We start from the raw sequence: 14822 nt of genomic DNA, 5'->3' as shown, positions 1-14822 counted from the left end.
CTCCAAATTTGGCTCTGAATAAGATTCTGGAAGGCCTTTGTCAGGTAGACGTTAACTTATTACTTCAGCTAAATGTCAAAGGATTAAACAAGGTACTACAGTGGTACCTTGGGTTACAAAGGCTTCAGGTTACATACGCTTTAGGCTACAGACTCCGCTAACCCAGAAATAGTACCTCGGGTTAAGAACTTTGCTTCAGGGTGAGAACAGAAATTGTGCTCCGGCGGCCCCATTCGCTAAAGTGGTGCTTCAGGTTAAGAACAGTTTCCGGTTAAGAACAGACCTCCTGAACAAATTAAGTACTTAACCCGAGGTACTACTGTACAGGCACAGCTTCTCTTAAACTCCCTCCTCTCAAAATCAGTTGTTACACTTTAGGTATCCAGAATAAATGCTAAAAGGCTTAACTCTGTTCCTGCTGCTTCTCTCTCATTCCCTTCCTTAGTTATGACAGACAGCCCAGCTTCCTTCATGGCTTCATACTTTGGTCTGTGAGCGAGGGGCCACTTCATGAAATTAAAACCTCGCTCCTTCAAAGTATTAGAGTTCAAAGACTGTGATAAAAATGAAAGAAGAGCAAAGGGAGAAGAATATCGTGGTTCTCAAATGATGGATAGCATAGGTTACTACAGGAGTAAGAAAATAAAATGATAATTATTATTATTATTTATTATTTATACCCCGCCCATCTGGCTGGGCTTCCCCAGCCACTCTGGGCGGCTTCAAATAAAATATTAAAATACTAATACATCAAAAATTAAAAGCTTCCCTAAACAGGGCTGCCTTCAGATGTCTTCTAAAAGTCTGGGGGTTGTTGTTCTCTTTGACATCTGGTGGGAGGGCATTCCACAGGGAGGGCGCCACTACTGAGAAAGCCGTCTGGCTGGTTCCCTGGAGGTGTTCAGCAATCACTCGCTCAGTCACCTTGCCCAAGAATGGAGGATTTAAGACTGGGCAATAGTTGGCCATCGTGGCCACATCTAAAGATGGGTCTGGAAAGGCTCCCTCACGGAGGGAAGCATTCACCACCCCACGAAGCCCATCGCCCAGCCCTTCTCGGCTCACTTTTATAAGCCAGGATCAAGGAGACAAGTGGTTGGTTTCATTCGTCCAAGCAGCCTGTCCACATCCTCGGGCGTAACAGATTGTAATTGATCCCACACAACTTGACTAGACAGGACTCTAGCACTCTCCCACCCTGCTCCCATGGTGGAGTCTACTTCTTCTCGAATCTGAGCGACTTTGTCTGCAAAAAACTTTGCAAAATCATTGCAGGAGATCATGTGGCCTGTACTGGGCCCTAATGGAGCAGGTGGTACTGCTAAATTGTGAACCACCTGAAAGAGTCTCCTGCTGATTCCCCCCCGCAGATGTAATAGAGGCAGTGAAGAAAGTCTTTTTGGCCGTCATTATCACCACTTGGTAGGCATTTCTTTAGTTTCGCTTTTACTTAGTGTCAGATCACCAACATCCATAGAGGTGAACACCAGGTCTAAGGCATGTCCACGGGTATGAGTTGGGCCAAACATATTCAGGGAAAGCCCCATGGAGGCCATGCTTTCCACGAAGTCCTGAGCGGCCCCTTGTAAGGTCGTGTCGGCATGGATGTTAAAATCCCCTAGGACGACCAAGCTAGGTGTCTCCAGGAGAACATCCACCATGACCTGAAGCAGCTCGGGCAGGGAATCCTTGGTGCAGCGGGGAGGTCGGTACACCAAAAGGAATCCTGTACTGCCCCTATTGCCCAACTTGCAGAACATGCACTCAAAGAACTGGGTCTTCCCAATAGGACGCCTGCTCCACAGGGTAGGACACAAACCAATGCCTTCAAGTTTTTTGTTTTTTTTAAAAAAAGACTGACTAAACATGCGGAAGAACTTTTTGACAGCAACAGCTGTTAGTGGATTGGACTCCCTTGGGAGTGCAGGAATTTCCATTCTTTGAGGTTTTCAAATGAAGTTAAGATAGTCATCTTTCACGGATGCTTTACTTGCTATGCCTGCATCACAAGGGGTGAAATAGATTGCACCAGGGATCACTTCAAGCTCAAAAATTCTACAATTCCGTGATTCTCCCCTGTATGAATTCTTTGAAGGTAAGTGAGACGGGACTTTTGATTGAAGCTCTTTCCACATTCCGCACACTGATAGCGTTTCTTCCTGTATGAATTCTTTGATGGGAAGTGAGATTGGAGCTCATACTGAAGCTCTTTCCACATTCCACACACTGATAGGGTTTCTCCCCTGTATGAATTCTTTGATGGCAAGTGAGATGGGATCTCTGACTGAAGCTCTTTCCACATTCCACACACTGATAGGGTTTCTCCCCTGTATGAATTCTTTGATGTTTAGTGAGACTGGAGCTCATACTGAAGCTGTTTCCACATTCCATGCACTGATAGGGTTTCTCCCTTGTATGAATTCTGTGATGGGAAGTGAGACTTTGGCTGTGACTGAAGCTCTTTCCACATTCCACACACTGATAGGGTTTCTCCCCTGTATGAATTCTTTGATGTTTAGTGAGATCGGAGCTCATACTGAAGCTCTTTCCACATTCCACACACTGATAGGGTTTCTCCCCTGTATGAATTCTTTGATGTTTAGTGAGATCGGAGCTCATACTGAAGCTCTTTCCACATTCCACACACTGATAGGGTTTCTCCCCTGTGTGAATTCTTTGATGTTTAATGAGATCGGTGCTTCTACTGAAGCTCTTTCCACATTCCATGCACCGATAGGGTTTCTCCCCTGTATGAATTATCTGATGGGAAGTGAGACTGGAGCTCATACCGAAGCTCTTTCCACATTCCATGCACTGATAGGGTTTCTCCCTTGTATGAATTCTTTGATGTTTAGTGAGATGGGAGCTCATACTGAAGCTCTTTCCACATTCCATGCACCGATAGGGTTTCTCCCCTGTATGAATTCTTTGATGGTTAGTGAGATCGGCGCTTCTACTGAAGCTCTTTCCACATTCCATGCACCGATAGGGTTTCTCCCCTGTATGAATTATCTGATGGGAAGTGAGACTGGAGCTCATACTGAAGCTCTTTCCACATTCCATGCACTGATAGGGTTTCTCCCTTGTATGAATTCTTTGATGTTTAGTGAGATTGGAGCTCATACTGAAGCTCTTTCCACATTCCACACACTGATAGGGTTTCTCCCCTGTGTGAATTCTTTGATGGTTAGTGAGATCGGCGCTTCTACTGAAGCTCTTTCCACATTCCATGCACCGATAGATTTTCTCCCCTGTATGAATTATTTGATGGGAAGTGAGATTGTACCTCATACTGAAGCTCTTTCCACATTCCACACACTGATAGGGTTTCTCCCCTGTATGAATTCTTTGATGCCTAGTGAGATCGCAGTTAATCCTGAAGCTCTTTCCACATTCCATGCACTGATAGGGTTTCTCCCTTGTATGAATTCTTTGATGTTTTGTGAGACTGGAGCTGCTACTGAAGCTCTTTCCACATTCCACACAGTGATAGGATTTATCCCCTGTATGAATTATTTGATGGGAAATGAGAGAGAAGCTCTGACTGAAGCTCTTTCCACATTCAATGCACTGATAGGGTTTCTTTCCAATGAGATTTTGTTGATGGGAACTGGAATGGGAGCTCTGACTGCAGCTCTTTCCACATTCCAAATTTTTACATGCCTTCTCCACTCTGCAGATTGTGTTGTGGTCACCTTTGTTCTTGCTTTCCAATTCATCACAATCTGCAATGGAGAGAAAAAAGGATTAGAGCCTCAGGAACAAATGGAGCCCCCAGTTAGGGAATAATGCTCATTAAATTTGTTGTAGAGAAGGCAGTGTTCATTACCTTTGTTATTTGTAATAAACCAATGTATTTATTATTGGATTCTAATCATTGGTTGAATGTTGCTTTGTTTGAAGTAAGTTACTCATTTTATAAATGTACTTTTTGTAAAAATTTTATACTTTTTTCATTGGATTAGATTGTTATTATTACTGTTTCATGTTTATACAGTAGCACCTCGAGTTACATAACCCTTGGATTATACAAACATCAGATTACGAAAGCAACAAATCCATGCACAGTGATCCTTGTCTTGCGAAAACCTCGGGATCTGGCCGGATCTCTGGAACGGATCCCATTCGCAACCAGAAATACGACTGTATATGTGTTGGCAACCCAACCAGATGGTAAGGGTATACATAAAAATTATTATTATTACTATTATTATCATCACTGCTAGTACTACCTGAGATTCAATCAGCCTGGCTCTTCTCTGGGGCAGATGTTTTTTGGCCCAGTCATGGCATCCCCTCCATCTCCAGTGTCAGTCGTCTCTTTGGTCAACCCAAGACTGACAGCAGCAAAAACAAAAACAGAAATCCTGACAGAAGCTACTTATCTATTCTAACAACTCTGAAGCTGACATTTAAGATGCCTGGGCAGTTCAGATCAGCCCAACTTTGGTAGAAGGAGGCAGAACTGGAGGAAGATTGTTCACAGAAAAAACTGTAATCTACTATTTCTTGTGGGGGTGTTAGGTTCCCAGGTGTTGTAGGGGGCGCTGAGAAAATATATGAGGTTTGTCACATAGAGGTATTTTTTGAATTTCCTGGCAGATAGGACGATCCCACACGGAGGCTTACCAAGAGAGGCCACGATCCCCCAATTCTCCTCCATGACGTCCTTATGCAGAGCTCTCTGGTCAGGATCCAGCAACGCCCACTCCTCGTCCGTGAAATGAACAGCGACATCTTCAAAGCACACTGGACCCTAAAAGAAAAAGGGAAATGTCCTCCTCTGAGACGGCAGAAAGCCCACTTGACCTGGACACGAATTGACCAAATTTGGATCACAAGAGGGATGGCACCCAAGATTCGAAAGTTGGAAATCTGTCCAAAAACTTGCTCTGACCATAACCCTGTGAAAATGGAAATGAAATTAACACTGATTGGTTCCTTCAGATGGAGAATGAATGACACCTTGTTTAGAGATCCAGAAATTATTAAAAAGGCCCAAAAAACTATAAAAGATTATTTTGAAATAAATTTGAAAACTACGGTGGAAAAGAGAGGAATCTGGGATGCAAGTAAAGCTGTAATGAGAGGTTTTTTGATTCAGCAAAATGCTATAAAGAGAAGACTTCAAGAGGATAGAAAAGGAAAGATTCTAGAGAAAATAAAAGAAGGAGAGAAGAGATTAAGGTCTAAACCTAAGTCACAGGAGGCTTTGCGAGAAATTAAATCATATCAAGCACTGCCAGGGGCTCAGGAACAGAGGCACAGGGGAGGAAGGAAATGGAGAGCGAAGGGGAAGAATCTGAGGGCAGCATAGCGGAGTATGACAGTGACCCGAGAGATTCCATGAGCTTCTCCAGCGGATCGGAAGATTCCCAGAAGGAGGCGCCGATGGTCAGGGCAAGGGGGGTCCCAGGGGGGACGCACCAGAAACAAGGGGCCAGCGGGGACTCCCAAAGCAGCAGCAGGAGATCAGGACCAGCTTCCCCACCAGAGCGTAGTGGGGAGGGAAGAGTCCCATGTGTCAGGGCCAGCGTCTCCTCGCCAGGGAAGATTAAGATTAACCTCGTTAATGGAGGTTTGTAATGAAATTATGGAGGGGAAAAGAGCGCCGGAATCGTGGAAAGAGCCCTATATCACACTAATACCGAAAAATGAGTCTGAAAAGACACAACTTAAGAACTACCGCCCTATAGCCCTACTTTATGTGGATTACAAAATTTTTGCCGATATTTTGGCTAAAAGACTAAAAAAAGTTTTAGTTGGAATGATATTTAAAGACCAAGCTGGCTTTCTTCCAGGCAGATATATGTCAAATAATACAAGGAATTTGATTGACATTTTGGAAAAATTGCAAGTTAATATAAATACAAAAGCTGTTTTGATATTTATTGATGCGGAGAAAGCCTTTGATAATATTTCTTGGAGTTTTATGAGGAAAAACCTGCAAGGGATGGGGGTGGGAGAAAGGTTTGGAAACGGTATAGGTGCGATTTATTAAGAACAAAAGGCAAAATTAATAGTGAATAATGCAGTGACAGAAGAAGTTAAGATAGAGAAAGGGACACGACAAGGCTGCCCAATTTCCCCCCTGCTTTTTATTTCAGCCCTGGAGGTCTTGCTGAACATGATTAGAAGGGACCAACAGATTCAGGGTATACAGGTCGGAGTTAAACAATATAAACTTAAAGCATATGCAGATGACCTAGTATTGACATTACAGGAGCCAATTCCCAGTACTAACAGAGCTTTGGAAATAATGCCAGAATTTGGTCAGGTGGCAGGTTTTAAATTGAATAAATCGAAAACAATGGTCTTGGAGAAGAACTTGACATCGATTGAGAAGGAAAGGTTTCAGGGAGAAACAGGTTTATCATTGGTGAAAAAAGTGAAATACCTAGGGGTGAATATGACTTCAAAAAATGTTAATTTATTTAAAGATAACTATGAGAAGTGTTGGTCGGAAGTGAAAAAAGATCTTGAAATTTGGACAAATCTGAAGCTTTCCTTATTGGGTAGAATTGCGGTTATCAAAATGAATGTATTGCCAAGAATGTTATTTTTGTTTCAGACGTTACAAATCATTGACAAGATGGACTGTTTCAAGAAGTGGCAAAAAGAAATCTCTAGATTTGTCTGGCAGGGCAAAAAGCCCAGAATAAAATACAAAATCCTTACTGATACTAAGACTAGAGGGGGGTTTGCCCTGCCGGACTTTAAGTTATATTATGAAGCAGCAGCTTTTTGCTGGCTGAAGGAATGGCTACTTCTTGAGAACACCCACATTTTGGATTTAGAGGGTTTTGATAATGCCTTTGGGTGGCATGCATATCTGTGGTATGATAAGGTTAAAGCTCATAAAGGTTTTAAAAATCATATTGTCAGGAAAGCACTATTTAATGTCTGGACGAGGTACAAAGATTTGTTGGAAAGTAAGACTCCTAGGTGGTTGTCGCCAATGGAGGCTAAAGCTGTGAAAAAGCTTAATATGGAATCTAAATGGCCGAGATATTCGGAAATTTTGGAACAAGAAGGGGACAGGTTGAAATTGCAGAGTTATGAGAAACTTAAGAATAAGGTGCAGGATTGGTTACATTACTTTCAAATAAGAGAGGCCTACAATTTGGACAGGAAAAATGGTTTCCAGGTGGAAAAATCAAAGTTGGAAACAGAATTGTTAGAACCCAAAGCTAAGATATTGTCGAGAATGTATGATTTGCTGTTGAAATGGAACACGGAGGACGAAACGGTTAAATCGGCTATGATAAAATGGGCACAAGACATTGGTCATAATATTATGTTTGCTGACTGGGAACGGTTGTGGACCACCGGTATGAAATTTACGGCATGTAATGCCTTAAGAGAAAATATTATGAAAATGATTTATAGGTGGTACATGACACCAGTCAAGCTTGCAACAATCTATCATTTGCCCGATAATAAATGTTGGAAATGTAAAGAAATTGAAGGAACATTCTTTCACCTTTGGTGGACGTGCCCAAGGATTAAGGCGTTCTGGGAAATGATCTATAATGAACTGAAAAAGGTATTTAAGTATACTTTTCTGAAGAAACCAGAGGCCTTCCTCCTGGGCATAGTTGGCCAATTGGTGCCAAAGAAGGATAGAACTTTTTTCATGTATGCCACAACAGCAGCAAGAATACTTACAGCAAAGCATTGGAAGACGCAAGACCTACCCACCTCGGAAGAGTGGCAGGTGCAAGTGATAGACTATATGGAACTGGCAGAGATGACCGGCAGAATCCGAGATCAAGGAGAGGAGCAGATGGAAGAGGACTGGAAGAAGTTTAAAGTTTATCTACAAAAATATTGTAAAATTTATGAATGTTGAAGGCTCTGAAAATGAAATGAAGGGGTTCTAGCGATTAAGATAAATAAGATTATAAAGGGAGGGATAAAGGTTTAAAATGAATAATGAACGATCTTGCTGAACTAATTTTTAAAGTAGAATACAAGAAGGGAAGGCGGGTAGAAGAGAATAAGGTTTTAAAAGTTATTAATATAAAAGAGTGTTATTCTTTTATGCTAAATTCTTTCCTTTGTGTTTTTTTGTTTTTGTTTCTTTGTTTGGATTTTCGATGTTTGTTGTTTTTTTCCTGATTTTTGTTGATTTTTGTTGATGTTAACTTTTTGGAAAATTCTAATAAAATATTATTACAAAAAAAAAAATATGAGACGGCAGAAATGTGATCTGCTACACAATGCTCTGTTATTTCCTTCCTGTTAATTGCTGTATTATTTCAATAGGATTGCTTTGCTGCACATTTTTATTATGGGTACCTATTTTAACGCTTTAATTGAATTCTTTTATTCTGCATTTATTCGTCTTTTTGCAAATAGGTGGTACTCCAGCTTATGTTTACGTTTTTCTGCCTACACAAGCATTCCAGTTTCCCCGATGGAAGGATCCACTTTCTCCTCTCCTCGTGAGTTGTTCTGGGGAGGTTCCCTCCCAATGCCCTAGAGCCAAATTCAAGGGGTTCATGGGGGCATGGAGAGGCGGAGGAGTGGGGGGCAAGCCCCATTTTGCAGCGGATGGGGCTGGCTAGGTGAATCCTGGACATTATTTGTTATCGTCTGTCCGCTGCTTAGAAGCCTATTTTAGCTGTGGAAAGAAGAGTAATCTGGGATGCAAGCAAAGCGGTCATGAGAGGATTTTTGATACAACAGAATGCAATTAAGAAGAGAATGCAAAATGAGAAAAAAGACAAAATCCTGGAAAAGATAAAGGAAGGAGAGGAGAAATTAAGGGTGAAACCAAAGTCGCAGGAGATTTTGAAAGAGATAAAGTTGTATCAAGTACAATATATGAAAATGATGAATCAGGAAATAGAATGGAAGATTAAACAGATGAGACAAAAGACATTTGAATCGGCAAATAAGTGCGAAAAACTGTTGGCTTGGCAAATGAAAAAAAGATCTTCCCACCAGGGAAGAATGGCAGGTGAAGCTGATGGACTACATGGAACTGGCGGAAATGACTTGGCAGAATCCAAGACCAGGGAGAAGAGTCGGTGGAAGAAGATTGGAAAAAATTTAAAGTATATTTACAAAAATATAGCAAACTTAATGAATGTTAGAAGGATGCTGGAATGAAGGTATTTGGTTTTAGCAGAGTTGTAATAAAGAATTAAGTAAAAACTGATTGATAATGGGCCAAAATGAAAAAATTTAAGGTTAGACTGTTAAGATAAAATATAGAAGAAAAATTGAGAAAGATGGAAAGAATTTGCTGAAATAGGTAATTGAACTAGAATACAAAAAAGGGAGGTGTGAGGAGGCCGATGAAACAAGTAAATGAAAGGTAAATATATGGAACATTGGGTGTGTGTTTTAGTGTTTTTGTTTCTTTTTGCTGTTTTGCTGTATTGTTTTTCTATGTTTTTCTTTTTATGTATTGTAAGGTATATTCTGTTAATTTTTTTATTGTTTTCCTTTTTTCTATTTTCTGTAATTTTTTAAACTCCTAATAAATATCATTTTTTAAAAAAGAAGCCTATTTTAGCATTCATTGATGAATACAGAAATACAAGAAGCCTAGTTTGAATGGCCATCTGTCTTGGAGGATCTAGCTGAGACTCCTGCAATGCGGGGGGTGGGACTTGATGACCCTTGGGGTCCCTTTCAACTCTAGGATTCCACGAAAACTGCAACTACAGATGAATCCTACTGTCAACATTCAGAAGGCTGGAGTCATAGAGTTATCTGGGCAGGAAATCCCACAGTTTACAGCTGGAGTTAACTCTCTATCAGCAAGAGCACGATGTTCATATACTTGGCTGAGTATTGGGCTCAGTCCATGACATTGCTCCATCCCTCGGCCTCTGACCCCACAAAGCAGCTTCCCCTGACCTGATCTGGTTCCACAGCCACTGCTTCCCTTCTGCCCCCATGAAAAGGCGGATCAGGAGGTCTTGCCGGCATCCTTCTGCCACCTGCAAGAGAAAAAAGGTAATCAGGATGCCAGGAGTGCCTGCTTCTCTCACAGGGGAAACAGGACATCTCTAACTACAGATGGGCCTTTCAGAAAGCCTTTCTTGCTAAGTGCAGTTGGACGTTTGTGCCCATTTCATGTTAGGTGTGCAGAAATACATCTCCCCTCCTCTGAACCCTTGTTCCCAACCAGCACCCCTCAAAAAAAAAAAAAAAAAACAAGATGAAAAGAACCCTCAGATGAGTTGGAAAACCAACAGAACAAGACCGAATGGAGAAAAGCCACCTTCCTCCTTACCCAGTGTCCTCTCTCTGGTGTCCAACGGAGGCCTCTCTGCCTCACAGGAATCCAGGTCCATTTCTGCAAAATGATCCCTTTTCTGAAAGAACAACAAGAATTCAAAACAGTAAATTAATGGTGAGAAATATTAGAAAGAGAACGCAAAGACAGATACTTTAAGGGTGTTAGATTTCATTCCCCGAAAACGGATGGGCCATCAGCAGACCTTTTCTGGATGTTCTCCATCCTGTTTGGAGCCCCTTGGGAGTATCCAGAGGAAAGTCTCTCTCACCTGCTTTCTCTCTGCCTCCTCTCTCTCCTCTGCCTGACTCAGGAGGAAACCTTCGGCCAGGGCCACCGCCTGGGAACTGGTCTCCGCTCCACAGTCCCTCACCCAGCTCTCCATCTCTGGTGGAAGGACAGCCAGGAACTGCTCCAAGATCACCAGGTCTAGCATCTCAGCTTTCGTGTGCCTTTCTGGCTTCAGCCACTGACGGTCAAGGTGGTAGAGTCGGCTGCAAACCTCTCGGGGTCCTTTGGCCTCCTGGAAACAGAACTGCCTCACCTGCTGGCTCTGTATCTTTGAGCAGAGGGTGTCCTCCTCACCCAGGATCTTCTGCACAAAATTTTCCCAGAACCCCCGACTGCTCCCAGTTTGGATGGCATGGCCTCTTCCTGCTCTAGGGCCAGCTGAGTCTCGCTCACCCATCTGTGCTCTCAGGAAGCCTCTGAGAGATGGGATGGAACCCTTTGGTCTTCTGCCAAGTTCTGTCTGTCTGAATAAGAAGTTCTAGCAAATCCTACAAAGCAAATACATTGTTCTGTTACAAAAGTTGTACAGTATCAGGAGAAAAAAAAGGTTCCCTGAGCAAGCATGGATGAGTCTTGCCTGGGAACCAGGGTAGGACTGCACCACAGCCCAGATTCTGAGCTATCTTTCTAAAAAGGAGGAGGAGGAGATGTAGGCCTCTAGAAGGGAGATTGTGGAAATGTGGAGGCAAGCGAAGAGATTAATGCGAGGCGAATCAGCCTGGTTGCTCCTTCCTTCCAGTCAATGCATGAAGTCAGAACTGATTGACAAGGGAGTCATTGGTGCCTCATGAAAAATGACTAGGTGTGTTGAGTCCGAATCTCCTTTCTTGTAGCTTGAAGCCATGGGTTGGAATCCTGCGCCCAGGTGACATGGCTCTCCAAAAGGCAGGCCTCACTGTAGACTGCCTTCGTTGATCTAAAAGCAGCCTTTGATACAGTCTCCTGAACAGTCTCTGGGACAGACTACAGGGTACCTACATAGAATTAAGAGCTTCTGCTCTTAATTCAGGCACTGCGCGCAAACACGGCTCTTAGAGTCAGGACCCTATTAAAACCTCTAAAGGAGTCAGGCCAGGGTGCCTATTGGCCCCTCTACTATTCAATTTCTATCTAAATAATTTAGTATCTGCACTCCATGACTCAGAACTCCACCCTCCGAAGCTCGCAAATCGGCATATTTCGGTCCTGCTATATTCCGATGATGCAGTAATTTTATCTAGAACCCCCATTGGACTCAAAAGAGCACTAAGAAAGCTCGCAGCATACTGTGAATTTGAATGTCTCAAAATCAACTATCAAAAGACCAAGATACTCGCTTTTGGGGCAAAACCAAAGCTTAAAAGCTGGGCACTCCAAGGCCATAAATTAGAACTAGTCACAAACTACAAGTATCTAGGAATGGTGGTACAGGCCTCAGGAGCCAACAAACTACAGATAAACTCCATCGGGAGTTCAGCGGAAAAACCCGCAAATTGTATCCTTAAATTTTTCAGAGCGCCAGGGGGCTTCTTCGTTCCCGCAGCTCGAAAACTATACAAGGCCAAAACTTTGGCACAACTCCTTTATGGTTCCTTTTTGCCCCCGCCTTCCTCGGCTTCCTCCCCCCTTGAGAGAGTTCAATCTGGACTTCTTAGAGCTCTCCTCCAAGTGCCCAGATGTGTCTCAAACGCATGGGTTAGATGAGAAACGGGGATGATGAGAGTGGAGGCTAGCATCTGCCTAACATCAATCTACAAATGGCTGACATTGTATCTGCTCCCCCGAGGGATAACCCCACTGACCCTCTGTGACCAATTCCAGTCAGGCTGGCAGACTGCAGTCCTGAGCACCCTCCGGAAACTGGGTTTTGCCCCTCCAGACCTTCTAAGTCTGGGCTTGGGCCAGGCAAAAGCCACGGTCAGGCAAAGAATATTAGATACCGAGAGACAACAGGACTGCGCAAGGTGCCCCGACCATAAAATTGGAGAAATCGAGAAATATATAGCTGCACCGGCAGAATATCTCTTCTTTCTCGCATCTAGAAATGCAAGAAGGGCCTTGACACTCGCCAGAAGCTCGGCTCTTCCCTCGCTGGTCCTGGATGGAGCCTCTAGAAAAGCCCCGTATGCTCAGAGACTTCTCACCTGCCCATTGGGAGAGATAGGAAGCCAAAACACTTGTTCTTTAGACGTCCCTTTTACGAAGAGGCACGTAGTAAGACCATTGATCCCCTGCTGGTGAGGCTCGCTGACCTCCCGCAAAAGCAAAAATTAGACCTTTTCCTGTTAGGCAAAGGTCAGAAGATGACCTGGATGGTCGCCAGATTCTGTGTAGAGATCTGTAGGCGCAGACCATCTCCCAACTCAAAATAGTCAGTCACGAAAATCCCCAAACTCGGTTTCATGGGTGACTCTGAGTCAACTCCCTGGGATAGTTTGTTGGTGTCCTTTGTTTTTAAATTTGTTGTTGTACATAAATTGCCTGTTTTACTTCTGTGACTGTACCCCCAAGTGTGTTTCATAAGCTGGTCTCTGACCGTAATAAATCATCTAATCTGACTCTCCTATCTCTTCTCCAACTCAACATACCCAGCTCCTCCTAAAGCTTGGCTTGATCTGCTTGGCTGGCCTCCTCTGCCAATAAGGAGAAAGAAAGAAGGGAAACAAAGGAAGAGGTTTGGGAGCAACCATTCACACGTGTTTCCTCTGTTGTGCAATGACGCTGACCCGTGTCACACACAGCAGAAGTCCTACTGATAGCCTTATTTACAGAAGCGAGATTTCTATCTGCTGGATTTCCCAGGGGGCTCTGAATAATTTATTTTCTGGAAGGGGGGGCAGTAACCTCCTCCCCTCCCCCCCCAAAAGATCTAAAGGAAGGAGACAGTTCCTGCCACCTCGCCCCTCCCTGGCAGGACCCCCTGCTCCCTGGGGCTCCCCCCCCCATGAGCCACCCTCCCTTGCTGCATCCCTGGGACCCCCCCCCTTCTCCCCACTGCACCCTCGGGGGGGGGGGAGGAAGAGACTCACCAGATCCCCCTGGAAGAGAGCAAGGCAGCCTTTGCAGCAGAGGAAAGCAACCCCCCCCCCGCTTGCAGGAAGGGGAGGGAGGGGCTTTTCCTCTGGAGGACCTGGCCCCCCCTTCCTTCCTGTCCTCTCTAGGAATGCAGCTCGGTTCCCTTTAACCCTTGCAAAGCCGAGTCCCCCCTGCTCAGTCCTCTCTGCCTTTTCTCTCCTGCATTGCACAATCCCAGAGATGCTCCTTTTGAGGGGACGCTCTTGCTTGGTCTGTGATCCGCTCCCTCCCTTGGCCAGAAACTGGAGGAAGAGGTTGCAGGGAAAAGGGGGTTGCAGGAAGCAAGGAACCTCATCCTAGACTGGGAGGGAGCCCTAAGGGTCATCTATTCCAGCCCCCCTGCAAGGCAGGCATCTCAGCCACAGCATCCAACCTCTGCTTCAAAACCTCCAAGGAAGGAGAGTCCGCCATCTCCCAAGGGATTCTGCTGCTCTTCCCGTCAGAAGGTTCTCCCTGCTCTTTAGGCAGCAGCAGAAACTGCTTCCTGGTCCTCTGGGTCCCTTCTTCTGGGTGCTCCCTCCCCTCTAGGGCAGGAGAGAACAAGCTGGCTCCCTCTTCCATGGGTCAGCCCCCCAGATATTGAGAGGTGGCTCTCAGGTCTCCATCCAGGCAGGTCTCAGCTGAGGGAGGAACAGGAAGACACGCTGTGCCTGCCTCTCCTGGGACTACACATGGCTGAGCTGCAAAATGCAGGAAAGGGCACATTTTGAAGGCTTTTGGGTACGTTTTGTTAATGGAGAAATCTGAGGGTTCCCTTGGAGAAAAAACAAGGACACCAGCCGGGAATACCGGAGCAAAAGAGCAGCCAGTAGGCTTGGTCTTTCTTGAAGACTGTCCTGGCAGGACTCTCACCTGCCACCAGGTGGGACAAGATGGAAGCCCCAAACAAAAGAGAACCCAAACTTTTATCAGCTGCTAATCCCCATGTTACACCCCCCAAACTACATCACTCATACATCATGAAAGGGGAGGTCTGGTGGCAGTAATCTGAGCATCATGGACCCTGCCCCATGGTTCTCCCTGCCCTCCACCAAACACCCATGGAATGTAACCTGACCCTTTTGCCTTCGTCTGGGTTTGTTATTTCTGGAATGGCTACCTGTCTGGCACTCAGGTATCAGGATGCCAGGGATTAGCCCTCAGGCAGAGGGGCTGCTGAGTAGCTGAGCTCACATGTCTATAGGAATTTCTGGAGTTTACCCAGTGAGCCAGTACATAGATA

The 14822-nt window shown here is 44.5% G+C and overlaps 1 protein-coding gene across 5 annotated transcripts; it reads right to left on the bottom strand.

Annotated features, from left to right (window-relative positions):
• Positions 1-643: 643 nt before the first annotated feature.
• On the bottom strand, positions 644-13993 carry LOC309530337 (uncharacterized protein). 5 transcript variants are annotated; one of them, XM_082219212.1, is made up of 6 exons: positions 13974-13993; positions 10527-11034; positions 10253-10334; positions 9874-9956; positions 4630-4756; positions 644-3725 (listed from the first exon to the last, which is right to left on the bottom strand). In XM_082219212.1, exons 2-6 carry the CDS (start codon positions 10941-10943, stop codon positions 2056-2058), a joined length of 2379 nt encoding a protein of 792 aa, XP_082075338.1. In that variant the 5' UTR covers positions 10944-11034; positions 13974-13993; the 3' UTR covers positions 644-2055. The 5 variants fall into 5 exon arrangements, with proteins under 5 accessions (XP_082075338.1, XP_082075337.1, XP_082075339.1 ...); XM_082219211.1 differs by lacking the exon at positions 13974-13993 and adding an exon at positions 13555-13951; XM_082219213.1 differs by lacking the exons at positions 10527-11034; positions 13974-13993 and adding an exon at positions 13555-13949.
• Positions 13994-14822: the final 829 nt, after the last annotated feature.

This window comes from Podarcis vaucheri (genome assembly GCF_965113315.1).
Source record: "Podarcis vaucheri genome assembly, chromosome: 4".
NCBI classification, from domain to species: domain Eukaryota; kingdom Metazoa; phylum Chordata; class Lepidosauria; order Squamata; family Lacertidae; genus Podarcis; species Podarcis vaucheri.
This window is presented reverse-complemented; position numbering and strand designations above follow the sequence as displayed.